The sequence below is a fragment of the Ambystoma mexicanum genome, chromosome 2q (assembly GCF_040938575.1).
Source record: "Ambystoma mexicanum isolate Mex_15411 chromosome 2q, UKY_AmexF1_1, whole genome shotgun sequence".
NCBI lineage: Eukaryota > Metazoa > Chordata > Amphibia > Caudata > Ambystomatidae > Ambystoma > Ambystoma mexicanum.
Window position 1 is genome coordinate 1,170,135,138 of NC_090924.1, and position 23,473 is coordinate 1,170,158,610.

General features: G+C 43.9%; 1 protein-coding gene across 1 annotated transcript in view; it reads left to right on the forward strand.

Annotated features, from left to right (window-relative positions):
• The window catches only part of LOC138570024 (serum paraoxonase/arylesterase 2-like), a 771,286-nt gene that overhangs the window by 407,876 nt on the left and 339,937 nt on the right, over positions 1 to 23,473 (forward strand). The window contains exon 5 of the mRNA XM_069648557.1: positions 17,520 to 17,646. Within this exon, the coding sequence (XP_069504658.1) occupies positions 17,520 to 17,646 (127 nt within the window). The remainder of the gene's footprint in view (positions 1 to 17,519; positions 17,647 to 23,473) is intronic.

The window sequence follows — 23,473 nt, forward strand, 5'->3', positions numbered from 1 at the left end:
AGGGCTACTTGAGAGGAAGTCTATGCATTTATTTACTTTATTTTACTTATTTATATATTCAGGGAGGAACAATGCCCTTTTGATCACAAATGAATACACCCAAAATAAGAAATTAGATTTGTATGGGAAGCAGTGAGCGTCTTACAACGGGGTGAGTTTGAGTAACATTCTGACCTGTGTGTTGTGCAGTAAGTGGAACAGTCATCGGGGACAATACATGGGTGGACATCATAGATTAAGGACAACCAACATTATACATTTTTAAGTGCCAGTGGGTCGTATGGCCAGCTGTGTTAGGGATATGGCCACGATGGATGAAGTGCTAGAGTGGAGGCAGTAGAAAGTTAGGCAGGGTAGAGGGGGGGAAATGTTAGCTAGAAGGCAGATGAAGTAGATTAAGAGTGTAACTCGGTGTTCAGGAGGTAGGCTTTTAGTTTGTTTTTTAACAAATGGTTGTGGACTGTTTCTCAGATGTCCGGGGGAAGAGAATTCGGTGCAAGTAGAGCAAGAAGGGAGAAAGAGCAGAAGTGAGAGGAAACATAAGGAGGGAAAGGTGCTACAAGGATAGTCAAGAAGGCAGAGCAGAGATGATGAGAAGGCTTGTAGAGCTAAATAGATGATGATAAATACAGTTGTGCCTTTGCATGAGTTGATTTGCTAACCAGAAGAAAACATTTAAATCTGTCCCTGTTTTACATCGTCTGCCATCCAGCCTGGTGATGGTACAGGGAAGTAGGTGTGAAGTGAGGGAATTCAAAGAGAGTCCTGGTAGTGAAGTTAATGATCTTGTCAAGAGGACAGAAAGCATAGTTGGGGAGACCAAAGAGGATGCTGGCACAGTAGTCCAGTTTAGAGAAAAAAAAGAGTGGTTAAGAAAAGCTTGGCAGTATTGAAAGGAAGGAGGTGCCTGATTTCCTAATATCTAGGCGGTGAGGTGAGTTTTGAAAATTAAAGTAGAGAATGGTCATAGATGACACTGAGGTTTCTAGCAGAAGAAGAGTAGGGGAGAGTGTCAGATGGAAACTGGATAGGCAGGGGAAGAGATGAGAGAGAGTATTTGGCAGGAAAGAACAGCACATCTGTTTTGGTTGAGTTTAACATCACAGAGTGCAAATCAATCCAATATTTAATGGCAGAGAGATATTGAAATAATTTTTGATAGAGCGATCAGAGGAGAGTTCAAGAAAAGAGGAGAACATTTGGGTATCGAGTATACAAAGGAGGAGATTAGTGCCCCAAGATCAGAGGTGTAAAGTGAAAGAAAGGAGAGGAGTCAAGACAGAGCCTTGAGGATCACTAACAGTTAGAGGAGTGAGTTGAGAGGTGCTGTTGCTCCTGGAGACAGATAATTGGTGAGGTGCCCAGTAGGATTCAATCCAGGCCAGGACTTGATCGCAGATCCCAGGAAAAAAGGAGTATTAGGATATCAGAGAGATCGACAGTGTCAAAGGCAGCAAACAGGTCAGGGAGAATTAGGTTGGGCATAGGTTGGAGTGCTTAGCAGAGGGGATGAAGTTGGAGACATGCAGGAGAGCAGCTTCGGCAGAGTGACAGGAGCGGAAACCTGCTTGTAGGAGGTCTAGAAGGTTGTGAATGTCCAAAAATTGGTAAGACGGTAAACAGAACCCTTTGTAACACTTTGGAGATGTGTAGAAGGAGAGACACAGGACCAAAGTTAGCCAGAAGATTGGGGTCAGCCCGTTGCTTTTTTAGAAGATGGATGACCGTGGCCATTTTGAAAATAGAGGGACAGCAAGCAGAGTCTAAGGACAGGTTGAAGCGTTCAGCAAAGTGAGAGGCCACTAATGGGGCAATAGGCCTGAATAGCTGCAGGACAAGGGGTCTGATGGGGCACAAAAGGGGTTGGCCTTCATCAGTGAAGATAGAACTTCTTCAGTATTAGTCTGACTAAAGTGGGAGATAGAGGCAGAGGATGATGGTAGAGTAAGCAGAGTGTAGAATGCACGAGGAAGATGTGTAAGGAAGGTCAGGAGAGAGTCTCTAATTTTGGAAATGTTTGCAGAAAAGTATTCAGCAAGGTCAATAGCTGTGAGAGTGGAGTTGATAGTCATAGGTTTAGGAGGAGTGGGTTTAGGGTGCCCTTTAGCTGGCTAGGATGGATGGAGTGAGAACCAATGAGGGTGCATTAGAAATCTGTCTTTGCCCCATCAGAGAGTACTTGTGAGATTTCTGGGCAGAGAGGTAGAGTTTCTGCTCCACATGTGAGTGGGTACGCTTCCATTAGCGCATTTGTCTGTGAGAAGAGAGCGTATGAATGGGGTGAACCATAGTTGAGGATGCCTATAGTTAGGGGTGAAAATCAGCAGTGGGAAGTGGGAAGAATCGTACAAATCTCTCACTGAAACCCTGCCTAGGGCCTCCACCCAGGTGGCCAGGAGAAGGCAAACGCTTCCTGATTCCAAACTTGGGGGTGGTGTACTGCGGGAGGATCACCTGGGAGGAGACAGGGCCCAGGGTGGTGAGGACATTCCATTGGATGAGACACTATCTTTTACCTCTGACAGGAAGGTTCTTCCCAATGCGCCTAAAGAGTAATGGCTTATTGTCATTTTAATGTCTCTAAACCTCATATCATATTAGATCTAGGGTTGAGGACACTGAGTTTATAAAATCAGGGCAAACTATACTGAAAAAAATATCATTTTTGGTATCTCAAACCAAGGACCTTCCTCAATCCCAAGGGTGCAATGTAAAGGAGTATGGAAAGGTTGTCTTCACAAAACCATCTTCCTCCGTAATAGCTAATTCTCATAGCCCATCTATGAAAATCTTTAAGGGAATTAAATATACCCTTGCAAGTAATGCAGAAGTGGAAAAACCTAACTTTGTTGAAAGAAATTACAAGTCACAGAATCCTTGCGGTACTGAGATGAGGAAGAGGGTTCTAGAGGCATACAGATGTAGCAGTCAGGCAATTAAGCCTCGTAGCCATTGCAGTAGTCAGGCAATCAAGGCTAATAGCCCACACCTGAAGCCCATTACGGAACCTAGAAGGCATAAAAGGACCCCTCAAGAAGGAAGGAGTAGAATGAGCTCGAACGTGTACTGGAGTGCAGGCTGTAGCAGTAGAAGCAGACAGAAGTCACGAGGCTGGCAAACCACGCAGAAGTGGGGAGAACAAGAGGGACTCTGGAATGTGGAAACAGCAGATTTCACCTGGTAGTTCTGAGAGTCCTGTTCTCCCAAAGTCTGAAGTGCAGAGGGCTATGTCTCGCTCTACAGACCGAAATAGCAGTAATAAACCAACAATATATGTTCTACGATTTATTTCTATTAAGAAAAGATAGGCCAGAGATCTTGAAGGTGTATATAAAACTGACCTTGGTTTCACTCAGCCGCTCCCCTGTGCACATTGTGCTTATCATCTGCCCATTGCGGGTGCTAATCATGTACCTTTCATTTTTTTTTATATCACCTAACTGTGCGGGCAAGTGTTGCGTGGTTGTTTCCCCAAGTCCGTTTTCAATGTAGATAACTGTGATGTCATCAACAATGAAACAGACTTGGGAAAGTATGTTGCAGCGCCAGGCCGCGCAGTGAGGTAAGTTTTTTTTTTTTAAATGACACACTCCTTGCACCTGTGTAGAAAACTACAAGGGTGCTAAGCGGAGGGGGAGGGAAGGAGGAGTGGGAAGGGGCGCTGGCTAGCAGCACCCAGGCTGCTCGGAAATAAGGGCTTGTACCATGCAATACAGCCCACATTCCGAGCTGGCCAGCACCCCCTTATGGGGGTTAATAGAAAATAATCACTAGAGCCCTGTGGGGGCCTGTCCTCCTTTCCCCACAGAATCATTATTAATAAAGCTTCAACAATCATATTTGAGATATCAATAAAACGGTTAGCGATAGTACTTTTTTGAATTACTAATATCATAGGAATACCAACTTCACGCCTGGAGGCTGTAGACAATCTCCCAGTTCCATAGGCCCGGTGTATGGCAACCAATAGAAGAGGGCCTCACATACCACCAGAATCTCAATTGTGGTAGGATTCATTTGGATATGGCTAACCACATCCATTGTGCGCCGCGAGGCCTGCGGGCGATTTGGCGGTCTAGCAAGAATTTAAATAAATGTGTTGATGTTTAAAAGGCAGCTAATGAAGATGCCTTTAAATCCCTGCCTGCTTTGGCCAATCGTAAGAGGATTTGCATGTTTTTGGCATAGGTGTATTCCATGACATCAAGCAATCTTATTATCTTCGTTACATGTGTAATCAGCATATCTGTGAAACGTGATGGCTGAGGGGGCTAAATCCGGGATCTCTATGCATCTGGCTTTCAGAGACTTTGTTATATAGGTGGAATAGAAAAGTTCTCTTTAAATTCAGTCAAAAGCTACTAAATCCATCATAAGACCAGTCTTTCCAAGCTGATAACATGGAAACAGGGCAGAAGGATAGAGTGACTGATGGTGTCAAAGGCTACTGCTAAATTTAAACGCATCAGGGCTTAGTAGTGCCAGAGTTCTTCTCAATATTCTTGTTCTCTAAGGTAAAAAGTACTTCAGGGTTTCTGCTATGTAGAGGATAGAAGCCTGCATGTCCATGCTCCAGAGTTATATTCATCTCATTATGACATTGTAACTGTTGTACAAAATTGTAACTGTTGGCTCACAAATCTTTCCAGGAGCTTCAAGTGAAAAGGAATATTACAAAATCTGAAGTAAACTACGGAAATTCTCCATATCGGTACAATCTGCTTGAGGCTTCTCCAGGTGTATAACCGTAAATATCTCTAAGGCAGCTGACACTGAAGTGAGTGATCTAGAAAGGAGTAGTACACTGTAGAAAAGGTGCAGTGCTTTCCAGTTTTAAACATAGTGAGGGGTGGTTTGGCATTCATATGAAAGGGTACTGCAACCTTTAGACTATAACTCACATCAGCCCCAGCCAGCTTAGTCAAGGGTGAGGAATCATGGGAGTTGTAGACAAAATCACCTGAAGGGTCACAGGTTGCTGAAACCCTGTTGTAGGAAGTCCTCATATTTTACTGTATCTGATTACCAACAAATATTGTTAAAATGACAGTAGAGTGAAAGCATGAAAGATAGCCACTGAGAAGAATGCCTTTGGCAGAAGAGACTGAGGGGATACCGGTAGAAAAAAGGTTACTTTAAACCCTGTGGGAAAAGACAACGTTCTTTATATTTCCTTATCAATTTTATGCATTTTTCCCTGAAGCAAAAGTGGCAGACCATCATATAGAATTAGAGGAGTGTGACGAATCCCAGGATGTCTTCACTGTTTCACTAGGAGGAGACCTTTCCCATGAGGCCAGGGTGGTAGGGCCACTACCCAGTAGTCCCCCTGTTGGTGGTACTCAGTGGGAGGATCTTATGGGGAAGGAAACCTCCTACGGGACTAATGATGACTATTCGGGGGGAAACGTGGTATACATACAACACCCACACCTTTGTTTCAACCCCACTCTCTCTATCCCTGCCATCCCACTGAGACAAGGAAGAATAGGCAGGGGTTGAATGAACTAGTGTTTAATACCACTGAGACGAGGAAGAGCTTTGGAGCCCTACCGAATGGACCGCAGAGCCAACATGAGCGGTCTATACAACAAGCACCAAGTAAGACAAACCTAATGATAAAAAGGAAGGAAGGACTACCAGAAAGGGTAAAACCTCCCTGAAGGATCCGAGAGACTGGAAGCCGTCCAGCATGGGGCAGAGAAGAGAATGCCAAATGGGGTGCAGAGGTGACGACAGAGGGAGCTGGAGGCCAGCTCTTAAACCAGAAGAGCCTACGGGAGAGAAAGAATGCAGGAAACAGAACGGAGCAACAGGGAAGCTCCTTACCTGGCAAGAAGCCTGCTAACCAGTGTCTGGGACCCATCGCTGCAGAGCCGCTGAAGAGAGAGAGATTCTGTGAGACTGAAAGAATGCAGGAAACAGAATGGACTAACAGAGACACTCCTTACTTGATGAGAAGTCTGGTAACCAGGGTCTGGGACCCATCACTGCGGAACTGCAACAGAAAGGGAAAACCCTGTGTGAGAGAGAAGTTCTGGTAGAGGGGTCTGGAGAAGCCCGAGAATCGGTGTTTGGGACCCCTACCAAATAGGAAGAGAAGTACAATCCCTCTTCCTCGTCCCAGCACCTGGTAGGGGAGTGAACCTGGTCTGGTAACAGGGCCCCGCACACCATATATGCCTGAGTAAGGTGTGTTTTTTTTTTTTTTCTTTCTCACTCCCCCTGAGCCCAAACCACTACACCCGAAGATCTAACCCAGATCGTAATTGGAAAACCGACAACTAACTCAACCACAAGCTCTCCCCAGAACCTGAGCACACTCAGCTACAAAACCCGCTAAATGAACCCCGACATGGAAGAACCAACACTCCGTATTAACCAGCTGAATAACAACAACAGCTAGGGTATTTAAAGTGATAGTGAGGGGCTGCCTGGTTATTTAAAAGGTAGTTAGGTGCTGTCAAGGACAGTGAGGTGCTGTCTGGTCTTTGTAGGGGTAGTGACTTTGGTTGTTTGGTTGTTTGTAGGGGCAGGGAGATGCTATATGGTGTTCTAGGGACAGTGAGGTGCTGCCTGGTGTTTTTTTTAGGGACAGTCAGGTGCTGTCTGGGTCATTTTGGGGGCAGTGAGGTGCTGTCCAACAGGTAGTTAGGTGCTGTCAGGGACTGTGAGGTGCAGTCTGGTGTTTTTAGGGGCAGTGGGGAGCTGCCTGGTGTTAGGAACTGTGGGGTGCTGTTTGGTGTGTTAGGGACTGTGAGGTGCAGTCTGGTGTTTTTAAGGGCAGTGAGGTGCTGTCTGGTCTTTGTAGGGGTAGCGAGGTGTTTCGTTGTTTTTGGGGCAGTGTGGTGCTGTCTGGTTATTTTCTGGTGTATTTAGGGACAGTGAGGTGGTTTGGTTGTTTGGGTAGTTGGTAGGGGCAGCGAGGTGCTGTCTGGTGTTTGTAGGGATGGTTTTAGATTCATGGAGGTGCTGTCGGGTTGTGTTCTGGTGTGTTTTGGGACAGTCATGTGTTGTTTGGTGTAGGGATTGTGAGGTGCGGTCTTGTGTTTTTAGGGGCAGTGGGGAGCTGTCTGGTGTTAGGAAATGTGAGCTGCTGTTTGGTGTAAGGGACTGTGAGGTGCAGTCTGGTGTTTTTAAGGGCAGTGAGGTGCTGTCTGGTCTTTGTAGGGGTAGTGAGGTGTTTAGTTGTTTTTGGGGCAGTGTGGTGCTGTCTGGTTATTTTCTGGTGTATTTAGGGATGGTGAGGTGTTGTTGGGTTTTTTGGTAGTTTGTAGGGGCAGTGTGGTGCTGTCTGGTGTTTGTAGGGATGGTTTTAGATTCATGCAGGTGCCGTCGGGTTATGTTCTGGTGTGTTTTGGGACAGTCAGGTGCTGTTTGGTGTAGGGACAGTCAGGTGCTGTCTGGTTGTGTTCTGGTGTGTTTTGGGTGTTTGAGGGACAGTCAGGTGCTGTGTGGTGTGTTTGGGACAGTCAGGTGCTGTCTGGACATTCAGGGACAGTGAGGTGCTGTCTGGTGTTGTTAGGGACAGTCAGGTGCTGTCTGGTCATTTTAGGGACTGTGAGGGGTTTGGTTTTAGGGGCAGTGAGGTGCTGCCTGGTGTTGGGACGGTGAGGTGCCGTCTGGTAGTTTGTAGGGGCAGTGAGGTGCTGTCTGGTGTTTGTAGGGATGGTTTTAGGTTTATGGAGGTGCTGTCGGATTGAGTTCTGGTGTGTTTTGGGACAGTCAGGTGCTGTTGGTGTTGGGACAGTGAGGTGCAGTCTGGTGTTAGGGGCGGTCTGGTGCTGTCTGGTCTTTATAGGGGTAGTGAGGTGTTGTTTGGTTGTTTTTGGGGCAGTGTGTGCTGTCTGGTCTTGTTAGGGGTGGTCTGGTGTATTTAGGGACGGTGAGGTGCTTTTCCCTGGTTATGTGTGCCGGTGTTTTAGGGGCAGTAAGGTGCTGTCTAGTGGGCAGTTAGGTGCTATCTGGGTCATTTGTGGGGGCAGTGAGGTGCTGTCTAGCGGGCAGTGAGGTGCTGTATGGGTCATTTTTGGGGGAAGTGAGGTTCAGTTTGGTGTTTAAGGGTTGTGAGATGCTGCCTGGATTTTAAGGGGGTACTGAGATGTTTCAGTGTGGTGTTAAGGGGTAGTGAGGTGCTGCCTGGAAACTTTTAGTGGTAGTGAGGTGCTTATGTTTTGGAGGTTTTAGGAAAGGCAGGAGTGGTTTATATTCATTGTAGGGAGTGATTTTGGGGTGGCATAGGGAGGTGCTGCTGCCAGTTGTTTTAGGTATAAGAGGTGTTTTGGGGGACAGTGAGGTGCTGTCTGGTGGTTTTAGGGACAGAAGGAGCTGTTATTGTTGTTATTCAGCTGGTTGATAGCGGAGTGTTGGTTCTTCCATGTCGGGGTTCATTTAGCTGGATGTCCCAGTGCTATCTCTACTTAATAACTGAAAGAATAAACCTACATGTAACCTACATACCTTCTGGTCCTAGTCTTATGGAGAAGGAGTCTTAGATTATATCATAAGGCCAGGGGAAGGGAGACATTCTGCCATCAGTTGTTGAACTGCCATATAAACCTGTGAAAGACCAGAGGAATGGAGACATTCCCCCATCAGTTGTTGAATTGCCATAATAAGCCTGATAAAGGCCTGCAGAAGAGAGACATTGCCACATCAGTTGTTGGACTGCTTCCTAAGCATGAGAAAGGCCAGGGTAAGGGAGACATTTCCCCATCAGTTGTTGGACTGCCAAAAAAGCCTGAGTAAGGCTAGGGAAAGGGAGACTATACCCCACTAGTTGGGTCTGAACTATATTTTGAGAACTCTCAAATTGATACCTTGAAGTATAGATCCCATGCCCAGAAGAGAGGCATCTCTCTTCTGAGCCAAAGGGAACTTACTTCTTCAGTTTAGTTTATAGTGTAAGGGAAAGAAGCAGGATTATGATATAGGACAGTGGGTTTTTTACTTTGATCATTCTGCCAGACCCATTAGCATTTTAGTTGAGGCAGGGAAACCCCTCTTAGGCATAGGGCAAGTTAGGGTTTTCTTTTCATTTATCTCTTTTATAAATGTCTATGCCAACAAACATGCCACCGCTAGTACTACTTCTAGACCCTTACAGGAGGGACTGAATGTTTGCATTCAGTTGCTATATAATCATGAGCAGCATTTAGGCATTCAAAATAATCTGTGTCCTATTTAGTGAACTTGCCTAGGTTTATTTTGTTGGACTCGAAGAAACATATTTGCAATTTTTTTAATGAATTCCTTTTTGACGTCACACTTCCTTAATTGATGACATAAAAAATATTGTTCCTAGCTCAATAAGATGTTTCTTTTACTCATTGGAATTTGTTGATGTTTGCTTCAATTTGACCAGAATTATCAGAAAGAAATTCTTGCACTGTCTCAAAAGAGGGTTTTTTCAGACTCTGTTTTCTGTTGATAATCCTAATGTCAGTTAGAGGATTTAGGGGTCAGTCATAAGCCTTTCAAAAGCAGTTGCATTATGGCCAGACCTGGTAAGCGAAAGAGGGGGCTTTTAACTAATGGCTTCATCAGAGCTTAATATAGAATCTACTTTTCGGTTTCATGTGTGTGTTCTACCACTTTTTTAAAGGTTGCGTTGATCCAGATTTGGCAAAAGGTACAGAATCGTGTTTTCAGGACAGAAGAACTTATCTTTCGCGTGCCTAAGAAAGAAACAATTTGGTGTGTGTCCTAAGTACTAAGCTGTCCAATAAGTCGTGCAAAGCTTTTGCAAAGGAGTACTCCGGTCCAGGTGATCCACACATATGAAGGAAATGGAAGGTTTCTATTGGAGGAGGATCTCATTGAATTAGTAGTAACTCAGGTTTATGTATAGTTTAGCAGTCCTTGGACTTAACCCGCAAAGAGTCAGAAAGGCTATATCCCTGGCAAAAACCTTGGCCGGATGTACACTTGGCTAAAGTACAATAAATGAAGCCCCTACTCTGGTGTCCATTTACTTGAAGCAACTGTTTACCCACACAGATTGCAGATGACAAAATAAAGACTTCAACTCACTCTAAAATACTTACTTACAGGGATCTCTGGACGAACAGGACCTCTGCCAAACAAACACCACAGCGAATCCACAGAAGGTAACCCAGTATGAGGGGTTTGTAGGCAGGGTCATGGGTTGGGATGTGGACATTCGGTCTGGCTAGTAAGAGCTTTCCCCCCTTTCTTGGAGGTCCACGGCAAAGGGACCCTGGTGACAAATATGTGCTGTATGATGCAGAGAGCACCTATGATTTGCCCATTGCATTGTGCTTGTGGCTTTGTCCATCCTCCTTTCCAGTATCTTCCTGTCAACGCTGCCAACATTAAACAAATACACAAATGGCGACAACCTTCTGGGGACAGACATTTCTGGCAGGACCCAGACAAGATTTCAACAACGAAGGCCTCCCCACTGCTTTGGACATTAATTGTCTGTTAATGTTACTCGCAGACTCTGTTAAAAGTCATATTTATTTTTATTTATAGCAGAGATCAGTTCAGTCCATGAAAAAGAAAATAATGCTGACAGTCCTTGCAACGCACACCACCATTACCCGGCACGCGCAGCGCACCGGGAATACAACGTGTGGATTGGCTCTTTTGCGAGCCATACCACACAGTATTCCCTTGTACGCTGGTGTGTCCTGCGTGTGCCGGGTACTCTGTTCCTGGCAAGGGGTGTACCAGCCCCTCAGCCAATGAGGAGGCTCGAAATGGGGTAATCCCTGCTCTGTGCCTCTCCATGTCTGGAGGCTGCCTTCAACCCCCGGCGGGGACTCAGGTAAGACTTTTTTTCCCCCTTTCCTCCCTCCTCCCACCTGCCTGCCCTCCACACCCCACTTACCTTCTATCCCTTGGTCTCATGCGGGGGACGATGGAAACCTCCAGGGTTTGGAGACTCGGAGCGGGGCCATCCCCGCTCCGAGCCTATGTGAGCCTAGAGCACGGTATGTTTTTTTTTTCATTTTTTTACCCTCTCCTCCACTCCCTTCCGCCCTCCCAACCCCACTTACCTTCTTTTTTCTTCTTGTCTTGGGAGCAAACGTGCTGGAAACACTTCTGTTCCCAGCGCGTCCGCTCCCGATGGCCACCATGGAAAGGGAAATCGGACTACGTTTTCCCTTTCCCGGTGGCCATTTCTTTCCCTTTTTTCTTTTTTTTTGTTTCGAAACACGGTCTAACAGGCCGGGGTACTAATGGCAATGAGACCCGAGGCGGCGGGCCATTACCGCCCACGTTAATGCCCCCGGGGCTTCGTTAACTTCGTAACTACGGCCCCGGGGGCATTACCTGGGGCAGTATTGGCCTGCCACCTCGGGTCTTATTGGCACAGTACTCATCGATCGCTATAAATATTTTACAGGTCCACACTCTGCAAAGCTTTACAAATTGTCTTTCTATGAGTATCAGCAATGCCTTACAGAAATGTTACATGGGACATTTAAAATACTATTTGGGATCCATTAGGGAAGGTCAGGCCCCTGCAAAGATGTAGACATTTTGTCAATGTATTTTTCTAAACTTCCTGCTTGGTATCTGTTAGAAATAGAAACAAACACTGGATTTCCAAATGTAGAGGCTAATCAGGTTTTTGTAAACACAGCCCACTCCTGCAGGACACACAATTCTTATCATCTACATTTACAAAAGCAGACCTGTTGGCTTTGTCAATGCTTTTTCTGGACCACTAGTCATAAATACTGCCGACAAGAGCCACTTGTAGTTAAACTAGTGTACAAGCCCATGTACCTGGGCCAAAGTGCAGGTTTTCATTAACACAGTAGGGCCACTATATATCCTAAGCCTGAACTGGTTGAGGATCAGGGTGCGTCGGCTTCAAGTACCGCTGAACCTTGTCCGACCAAGCATTTTCTGTCAGAGAAAGGGAATGATGATTGGTATGCCCAGTCCCTATTGACTAAGAGAGCTGGCAAAAAGACAGGCGCAATAGAACAAGTCACCAAACTGATGTGGATGTTCTTGGCTTTTTACAACCACTATATCAATGGTCCGGAAGGCACTGTTGTTTGGTGCAATGTTGCTATATGACATTCCAGTGGTGCTGGCCTATACAGTCCATGCTATCCTGAGAGGCTGGTGACAACAAAGAAAAAGGTTGTCCCCTTTCCAATTGTAAAGATTTGAAGAAGGCCCTCCTTACATTAATGGGGGCACAAACTTGTTCCTGCATTGTCCTTGTTTTAATCGTCGCTAAATGTTAGACAAGTGGGCTACTGAGGAACTCGTCACGGTTCTTTGTGTTGGTCAAGGTCTATGTCCGCTTCTACAGTTTGGACCACGCCTCTATTGATTTGGGCCCTATATGTGCCAGACTGGAGACAAATGACCATGTACAACATTAGTGTGTTGCAAAAACAATTTATAAAGTACAAGTGTATAATGCAGTAGCGAAAAGTTTACAGTGACACATATATACAGTGTGGAAAAAGAATAAAATAAAGTATAACCATGTTTCACTTTAAGTTCTCAGTGCCAAACTTACGTGGACAAAGAAAAAAGGAACATGAATGCAGCTTAAAGTGGTTGCTAAAGCATATTTCGAGTGGCATACAATCAAGCAAAACGGTTATAAAAAGGTCTGGGATGCCACATGAATTCTGAGGAACAGTTTCCTGTAGGGTTAGTCATTTGAGCAGGGTTATTATTGGGATAAAAGACTTTTACATATAATAGTGTTGCCGTCACTATTTCTTGTAGTCTCTCAACTCAAATGTTCAGGTTGACTTTTGAGGTCTGGGTCTTTGGACTATAGGGATATCTCAGAATGTAGCCAACGTGTTCAAAGGACATTTGTTTAACACACTATTGAATGAAGGATTTGTAGGTATTCTGTCCATAATCATCTTCTGTGCGCTGACTAGTGTGTACACGTTTCGGGGCTTCTATGTACTTAAAGAATACAAGGCACTTTCTTCAGGGCCTCTAGTAGGTAGACCCTGTGTCAGGATGAGACATTAAAAGAAGTGTGAGAGTTCCTCAGGTTTTTGTGAGTGCAGCTTCTATTCAGTGATTTTAGAAAAGCTCAAGTTACCGGCTGTGCTTGGAGCGTAGTCGGTAGCAAGATCCCAAGTTTCCTAGGAGATCCGGGTTGGGTTGGGCACTCGCGGAGGACAGGAGGCAGACGGCTGCTTGTGCAGGGTGTAGAGGGCTTCCTTGTGTGTTGGTGAGTACCTCTGGGTATATGGAGAGAAGGACAGAAAGGGAGAGGGGGAGAAGAGAGGAGAGCATGGGTGAACTCCTGTCAGGGACCTGGTATATATATCAGGCAGTGATGAGGTCTGTACCTAAGGCTTGATGTTGCCTGGTTACCTTAGTCGTGGTCTCTGTGTGTCGACCTATTTTTCCGTGGAGGCTGAGGTGCCATCTTGTGGTGGCTGCTGTGGAGTCTGGGAGGAGAGAGAGAGTGGAGGACCACTTCACTGTAACGCTTGCCTCTGACCGGTAGGGGGCGCCTGTCTGTGGGGAAAATATGTAATGTTATATTGGGTGAAAATATCATGACCCACTGTGGTTAATTACAATTGGGGTGATATAGAATGCTGATGAGGCAAGTGGTATAGAAATATGGGCAGGTGGATTTAGCCCATGTTATACCCGGCCCACGTGTACCAGATGCGAAAGGGTACCTACACCCCGGTGAGGGAAGGACTACTGATTTACGTTGGCCTGTCCCGGGTGAGCCAAAGAGCAGGGGGAAGTGGTGCTGGTGCTGCTGTTGACCCCCTCCCCTTATCCCTTTTCTGGTGCGCAGGGAGAGAGAACCTCTCTATGCTATGCCGGTTCTCACCTTGTTGGAGGGGCTCCTGCGCTCCTTTCGTGATGTCTGTGTCTGTGTCTCCTGCTGCTGCCTTAGTGAGCACAGCGCGTTAGTCCTCCTGTAATGTACGCCAGCAGGTAGTTATGGCGACCACTGGAGGAGGCTGTGCGTTGATTGGTGCAATGTATGGAGCTGCGGGGCTCGTTGCGCGGCGTGCTTCCTGATTGGTTACGATGTGTTGTCTAGGGAGCGGACGACGCTTGAGCTATGCATGCCCAAGACGTGTCACGGCTCGTGATGGCGCCGTGATCTGTGCCTGCTCGGAACCAAGGGATATGGATAAGGACATATGTGTGTATTGGTCCACTAATCGACGCCAGCAGGTAGTTGTGGCGACCGCTGGAGGAGGCTGTGCGTAGATTAGTGCAACATATGGAGCCGCGGGGCTCATTGCACGGCGGGCTTCCTGATTGGTTGCGCTGTGTTGTCTAGGGAGCGGACGACGCTTGAGCTCCGAATATCCAAGACGTGTCATGGCTCGTGATGGTGCCATGATCTGTGCCTGCTAGGAGCCAGGGATATGGATAAGGGCTTATGAATGAATCGGTCGGCTAATCGTCATACAAAGAGAGGGAGGAACGATGTAGAACTGCATGTCGGCACCTTTCTGCCTTGGTAATATATAGGCTTGGGTGGATATAACTGTATGGCGGATTGAGCGTGGCAGTGGAGTGATGTCACTGGAACCGGTGGGGCTGCACAGGGTGGGGTGCAAGCTGATGTCCGTACACGTGTGGCTGAATGTATAGCTGGGAAAAGGGTAGCAAGGGGCTGTAGCATGAGCACCAGGTAGGATACTGAGCGTCAAGAGTACTTCATTAGGACCCAGATCCAGAACAACAATGACTTGACATACAAGTGTCTTTTTCCGTTATATTCTGGCTTGAAACTAGTGACCTGGATCAGGTCTTAGACAGGACAGCAGGGAACCCAATTATTTGCAGTCAGATAACAAGCACAGGGCTACTTGAGAGGAAGTCTATGCATTTATTTACTTTATTTTACTTATTTATATATTCAGGGAGGAACAATGCCCTTTTGATCACAAATTAATACACCCAAAATAAGAAATTAGATTTGTATGGGAAGCAGTGAGCGTCTTACAACGGAGTGAGTTTGAATAACATTCTGACCTGTGTGTTGTGCAGTAAGTGGAACAGTCATCGGGGACAATACATGGGTGGACATCATAGATTAAGGACAACCAACATTATACATTTTTAAGTGCCAGTGGGTCGTATGGCCAGCTGTGTTAGGGATATGGCCACGATGGATGAAGTGCTAGAGTGGAGGCAGTAGAAAGTTAGGCAGGGTAGAGAGGGGAAATGTTAGCTAGAAGGCAGATGAAGTAGATTAAGAGTGTAACTCGGTGTTCAGGAGGTAGGCTTTTAGTTTGTTTTTTAACAAATGGTTGTGGACTGTTTCTCAGATGTCCGGGGGTAGAGAATTCGGTGCAAGTAGAGCAAGAAGGGAGAAAGAGCAGAAGTGAGAGGAAACATAAGGAGGGAAAGGTGCTACAAGGATAGTCAAGAAGGCAGAGCAGAGATGATGAGAAGGCTTGTAGAGTTGAATAGATGAGGATAAATACAGTTGTGCCTTTGCATGGGTTGATTTGCTAACCAGAAGAAAACATTTAATTCTGTCCCTGTTTTACATCGTCTGCCATCCAGCCTGGTGATGGTACAGGGAAGTAGGTGTGAAGTGAGGGAATTCAAAGAGAGTCCTGGTAGTGAAGTTAATGATCTTGTCAAGAGGACAGAAAGCATAGTTGGGGAGACCAAAGAGGATGCTGGCACAGTAGTCCAGTTTAGAGAAAAAAAAGAGTGGTTAAGAAAAGCTTGGCAGTATTGAAAGGAAGGAGGTGCCTGATTTCCTAATATCTAGGCGGTGAGGTGAGTTTTGAAAATTAAAGTAGAGAATGGTCATAGATGACACTGAGGTTTCTAGCAGAAGAAGAGTAGGGGAGAGTGTCAGATGGAAACTGGATAGGCAGGGGAAGAGATGAGAGAGAGTATTTGGCAGGAAAGAACAGCACATCTGTTTTGGTTGAGTTTAACATCACAGAGTGCAAATCAATCCAATATTTAATGGCAGAGAGATATTGAAATAATTTTACTGCCCACGTTAATGCCCCCGGGGCTTCGTTAACTTCGTAACTACGGCCCCGGGGGCATTACCTGGGGCAGTATTGGCCTGCCGCCTCGGGTCTTATTGGCACAGTACTCATCGATCGCTATAAATATTTTACTGGTCCACACTCTGCAAAGCTTTACAAATTGTCTTTCTATGAGTATCAGCAATGCCTTACAGAAATGTTACATGGGACATTTAAAATACTATTTGGGATCCATTAGGGAAGGTCAGGCCCCTGCAAAGATGTAGACATTTTGTCAATGTATTTTTCTAAACTTCCTGCTTGGTATCTGTTAGAAATAGAAACAAACACTGGATTTCCAAATGTAGAGGCTAATCAGGTTTTTGTAAACACAGCCCACTCCTGCAGGACACACAATTCTTATCATCGACATTTACAAAAGCAGACCTGTTGGCTTTGTCAATGCTTGTTCTGGACCACTAGTCATAAATACTGCCGACAAGAGCCACTTGTAGTTAAACTAGTGTACAAGCCCATGTACATGGGCCAAAGTGCAGGTTTTCATTAACACAGTAGGGCCACTATATATCCTAAGCCTGCAGCTACCTCTAGCGGTGACAACAGGTGAAGGTACTGCACCAGACAAACATACAGTGACAAAAATACATCTGGCCTTTTATTATATTGCTAGATGTTAGTGGCTGGTTTGGTCAACAATTATTGACCCGTCCTGTGCTGTAATCATTTGCCTTATTCCTCTCAATCTGAGCCCTTTTACAGCAACAAAGACAAGGGCCAGAATTGACACAACTATTTTGCTGACAGAATAACACGACCTGTCTGAAATTCAGCTAAGAGGCACTCTAAAATCAAATATAACATTTAAAAGGAGATGTTGTAAAGCATATTGTCTGACTTTGCAAATGTAGGGAATATGTTTTGTTTTTTTTGTCTTGCCAAAATTACACCTTCACTTTACAAAGCCAAACTTACTGGCTTTGTGGATGCTTGTTAAATCGTGCCGGCATGATTTAAGGGAGCGCCATCATTCAAGTAAGTAAGCCAAAAGGATCAGAAAGAATGCAACAAATAGAAGAGTAGCATACAAGAAGAGTTCAGTCTAAAGAAATGGAGAACATGTGCTTTCTGAAAGGGCGCCAGTCCATACAACTTGTATTCAGATAAAATAACAGAGCACGTTTAACTGTTTTACGCACAGTATATATTTCTGTACCTATACGAACATGTAGTTTTCTGTAATGGTTGTCAAGCAATACATTAACGCTTGGTGAGTTTCTTATGAACTATCGTGTTCTACATGTGAAGAGGGTTTAGCCTTATTAACATGTAGTCAATGCAACACATGGGTTCGGAATGCAGGCAATTCACAAAGCCTCCTTACTTGAAAGTTCAGTCTATTAACATTTGCCACATCTTATTCTTTTAAAAGTCAGACAACATTAGTTCTTTAAATGCTGTGAGTGAAATATGACCTTATTCTTTCTGAGCTATATATACATAGCAAAGAATTAGCTGTGTTTTTGTTCTACAGTTTTGTATGTTTTTCTCTTCCAGATGATGCACTGTACGTTTTTGTAGTTAATCACCCAAAAATTAGTACCACTGTGGAAATATTTAAATTTCAAGAAGATGAAAAAGCCCTTTTACATCTGAAAACGGTAGAACATGAGCTCCTGCACAGGTATGTACAACTAACTTGAAATGTCTGCAAATCAGCTTTCTACATTGCTCTTCAACTAACTTTGCTCTTAAGGGCCTCGCCCCAGTCTGACCGTATATCCCTCCACTTTTCCCCAACCACCTCCCTACTCTGTATGTCCACTGAAGACTAAAGTGTAACTGGTTGGAACAGTGCCTTGATAGCTACGGGTTTAGTGTGCTTTATAAATGTATAAATAAAGAAATAAATAGTAAATGACAATATAATGCATGTATATCTAAAGCACCCCAAGGCAAATATTGATAATGTGTTCGTATATTGTGCTTCATGTCCGAGGTCTGCAAATATGAAGCTCTTTAACTGTCAGGCTTCCCTCATGTCAGTGACTGACACTTTACTCATGTAGTGAGCCACACTTGGCACGACAGTAAATAATGCAAAAATTACGAGGAAAAAAAAACACACAGAGGGAACAAGGAATTACCATGAATTTGACCTAATATACAAATACGGTGGTTGTGTGTGTGTGTTTGTTTTGAATAGGCTTGAAAAAAACATCTTTGCCCTGAAATGCGAAAGCAGAAAAGCAGAATTAATAATTTCAGGCAAGTAACAAACAACACAGTGACAACCTTTAGCCATCATTGGATGTTCACCTCCAGTTCAGAGCCACATTTGCAATGCATTGTTGGTATGGAAACTACCTCATTGCTCAAGCCTATGCTTTATGAAAATGGGCCTCATTACGACCCTGCCGGTCCGGAAACAACGGTGGTGGTAAATCTGCCGCCACCCTTGTTACCGGACCGGTTGATGCGAGTTCTGCAGGCGGGAGGTGTCACTCCCGCCAGGTCTGGCAGAAATGGAAACACCAGCTCCGTCATAGACAGAACCAGTATTACCATTGTCCTCATCCCCATGGAGTCCTGAGGACTCCAATGGAATGGGAATTTACGGAATTCCGCCTCTGGAATTTTCGGGTCACCAGGGTTGTAACGCCGGACTCGTAATGAGGCCAAATATCTTTGTCTAGACAGCAGTGACATTTTATACATAGCATTTTTCAACCAAACACAGAAAGCTCTCAAGGTTTAAGACAAACACATACGTATTTAGCCCTTATTAGGAATCGTCAGTTGAGCAAAATCTTGGCATTTGAGCTAATTTGCAGACCGACAATGTATTGCCCATCTGGCTCTTAACTGGATATGAACTTCCAGTGAAGTCTACTGGGTGGCACTGAGGTGTGTATGATTTGGCTGAAATGGATAACTCTGCTTTCACATTAAAATTATTACGTCATACAACTTTAGTCAAGTAACCCTTAAGATGAATCCGGTCAACTCAACAAAACCCTTACATTTCAGTGAAAGAAATATCGAGTTGAGGTGATGCTAAGGTGCCAATTTAATGCATCAAAACTCCCAAAATTCACCAGGTTATGTAGCTACGCCGCCCACCCAGCCACCCAGTTCCAAAGCTCATGAGCAAATGATGACATCACTCATGACATCATTAAGGCCAGCACTTAAGTATCACTCATTACATCTCTATAAACAGAGCACACAGAGGACATCAAAAGGATATCACTTATGACAAACTGATGACATCACTGGAAACTAGTTCCCAATGATGACATAAGAAATTACATCATTTATGGCATTGCATATGGAATCACTTTAGGCATCACTTATGTCATAACCGTTGATATTCCTTGAAACGAGAGCACATTGACAGATGAATTCATTGATGACCTCGTTTGTCATCACTTATGATATTGCTGGAGTCAGTGGTAGCGCAAATTACAACTAGAAGTCAGTGAGAGGCAATCTTTAAATAAAGAAAAACAACTCCACACTAAAACACTTATGTAGAGGCACTGATGTGTTTGTCATAATTTCACATCTAACAACAATTTGTTAAATATCTCTACACACCCATGGGTATCAGAGTGCTGAAATAACATAAGACATTATTATGCCACAAAGTGGTACTCAATTTATTGGCCTCAGATGGATGAAAGGCTGAGTTGACCATGCTGCAATTTGAACCTGCCACAGCCGGCTGCGCATAGATATCATGGGCAAGCACTTAATTCACTGTGCTATCTGGCCAGCTACCTCAAATGGGTGTCACTTTTAAACCATCAGATTATAGCAGCCCTGAGTCAGATAGTAATAGATAGTATACCGTAATCACACAAATTCCAGAGCAGTTATTTTATTTGAATCACTCTTTTGTTAAATTGATACATTTTGCATGAAACCACCTCGCTTAAGTTGCAAACTCAAAAAAGGGGGCCAAATCCATGCCACTTGAGAGCTTGGAACATAAAATTCCATTCAACTCTATCGAAAAGCTTTTTCAGCATCAAGAGCTATTGCCACGAATGAGTCATTTGATTTGTTTAAAATTTCGATAACATCCAAAATGAGCCTTATATGGGATGAGGAAACTCTGCCTTTCACATAACCTACTTGATCTTGTTTGAGGAGATTAGGTAGGAAAGGAATAATTCTATTGGCGATAATTTTTTGCATACATTTTACAGTCCGTATTGATAAGGGAAATTGGACGATAGCTTTGGGGGAGTTCTGGATCTTTATCAGGCTTATGGAATAAAATTAGCATAGCTTCTAAGAAAGAACCTTGGGCTGTGTTATTTAGAATGAAGTGAGAGAAAAGATTAATCATTTTAGGAACTAAGAGATTGGAGAAGTGGGCATAGAAATCAATAGGGAAGCCACCCAGTCCTGCGGCTTTGCCTTTTTTGAGGTTTTTAATAGCCAAGTGTATTTCAGGAGGTGTAATAGGATCATTAAGGAAGGAGAGATCGATTTGAGGATAGGAGTCGCGCATTATATTAGATAGGAAATCATGAATAGCAGGATTATTTAGGGGTGATTCTGAAGTATATAAATTAAAGTAAAAGTCTTTAAAGACTTGCACAATTTCTTTATAAGCCATTTTCCTATTTCTGAAATGATCTCTAATTACAACAATTCGAAATTTCTCATTCCTAAATTTAAGGTAAGATGCCAAAGTGTTACTGGCTTTATTGGAAAATTGGTATATTTTGGCTTGTATTTAAGCAGATTGGAATACGAGTATTGTGTGATAAGTTTGTTATATTGGAATCTGAGTTTCATGATGTCTCTAAGGATAACAGAGGAGTTAGTGTGGGCAAATTGAGTTTCCAGCGGTTTAAGCCGTTTGAGTATGGATTCAGATTCCGCTTTCAAATTTTTCTTTTTATTAGCCACATAGGAAATAATATGACCTTTAAGGACCGCTTTGTAGCAGTCCCAATTATTGGGAGTAGATGTATCTAGATCTTTATTTTGGGAGAAAAAAGTATTATGCCGTTCTGTGATAAACTGAGTGAAAGATGTATTACACTAGTGTTCAATCTCCATCTACAAGAGTTATGAGAGGTTATTGGTGTAGCAATTTTGATATGCACTGGAGCGTGATCAGAAATTGTGATGGATTCTATCTGGGCATCAAGAAGAAGACTAACCATAGAATTATGGATAAAAATATGATCAAGTCTTAACAGGGAGTTGTGGAGTGTAGACTAAAAGGTAAATTCTGAATCTATGGGATGTAGGATTCGCCACGTGTCACTAAGGCCGGTTTCAGAAATAAAGTTAATAAATTGTGTATGGGATGACGTGTTAGTGTACCGCACATCAGATTTCCTATCCGTAAAAGGATCCATGACTTGTTTACAGTCTCCACATACAATCAGATTGAGGGAGTTACTGCGTAATATATGATTTCTAAGTTGTATCCAAAAGGAATGATCTGCAGATGTGGGTCCATAAGCATTTAGAATTGTATAAATCGTAGATTCTATGGATATGTTGAGGATCACCCATCTACCTAACTGTTCAGATTCCGTGGATACTATTTCACATTTAAGTGCTTTGTTAATAAGTGTGATAACACCATTCTTCTTCTCGTTGGGCGCGCTTGAAAGGACCTGAACTACCCAAAGTCGCTTGAATTTTGCAGCTTCATTAACTGAAAGATGAGACTCTTGCATACAGGCTATAGAGGGCTTTGATCTATTGATTTGTGAAAGCACTTTTTGTCTTTCATTGGGATATGTAATCCCTTAACGTTCCAGGATACAATATTCAGAGTCATCATTCACAAAAAGGGATGAGTATGTAATAACATGGACCATAATTCAGATACAACAGTAACCATACAGCATGGAAGTGTAGAGATAAACAAGTACCCAACAAGGCAAGGGACCACATGAAAGGAATGAAACAAAATGGGGGAAGGAAGAGAAACACACATGACATGGAAACTGGTAATAAATTGTTGTAATCAAAAAAGATTTGAAGAACAGTGGAAAACAGGAACCAGCCACACCAATCCATGTCGAGGAAAAATGAGAAAATGGGGGTAGGAGAGCCGAATGAGAGAAAAAAGAACAGCCAACCTTGCCCCTCTCCGATGAAGGATGATGAGTTTCAAAAAAGAAGAACGCACATAAATGTAGAATTTATTCATGTGATAGGATTAGAAGTATCCATATCCACCTATTTGTGAAATTGGATATATTTGGCCTCATTACACGGGTGGCGGTAAGGATTTACCGGTACCGGTAAAATACCGGTACCGGTAAATCCTTACCGCCTTACTACGAGGTCCCTTTGTGGGTTGGGGATTTAACATCTGCTTTTTGCAGGCGTTAAAAACCAACCCGCAAAGGGCTAATTACGGTACCGCAATTTGCAGTACCGTACTTAGCACCTTCCCCATTCCCATTGAGCCCTATGGGCCAAAAATGGGAATGGGGAAGGGCAATGGTGGAAGGGGGGATTACCGCCCTGCCAACCTTGGAATGGGGCAGTAATTCCCCTTTCCGCCAAGGCGGTGCCAGTATTTTACCGGCATGAACCATGGCTTATAGCGCCATGGTTCTCCGCCATCCATGTAATGAGGCCCATTGTCTTAATTCCGTAGTATTTTTAAAGGTTGAGGTTTGCCCATTTAAAGTAACTTTCAGAATAGCCTGGTGGATAATGCCATATCTGGCATTAAGTTGCCTCAGAGCAGGTCGAAAAGAAAGAAGGTCTCTTCTTCTTGCCACCACTGTCTTGGACACATTTGTGTAATAAAAACTTTGTTCCCTTCCCATGTTAGCTGTTTAAATTGTTTTACCTTCTGCATGATGATGGTAATATGCGTGAAGTCCAGAAGGGCTAAGATCATAGTTCTGGAAAGACTACGCAAACTGGAGGGTGAATTGTTGGGGCCAATTCGATGAGGTCTCTGGTTATGGAGTTGCACAGAGGGCGGTAAGCTAAGAATTTGAGGAAAAAAGTTATAAAGAAATGCAATAGGATCTTCTTTTTGTAATCCCTCAGGAAGGCCCACAATGCGTAGGTTATTTCTTCTATTCCGATTTTCAAGGTTCTCAGTTAGTTGTTGTAGGGAGGCGACTTGCATTTCTAAGTTAGTAACTTTATTAGAAACATATTCAGCATTACTAACACATCTCTCCTCTTCATTCATACGAGATTCAAAAGCAGACCATTTGTTGTCTAATAGTTGCAGCTTAGCATTAGTATCCTCCATGAATGGCTTTAAAGCTCTAATTTCTGCTAAGATGGTCGGCATGACTGGGTCTGTAGTATCTTCTTTAGGTGTCAGAGATTCACTCTTTTATCTTTTTAGGGTAGTGGGAGATGATACGCAAGCCTCTTTCTAAGCCAAAGGACTATGAGCGCAGTTTTATTCTTCAAATTTCAGACAACCCCTAATAACATCTCTGGCCTACACCAGGTCACAGACACACAGGTTAGACTTATTTCAGGGATGAATACGA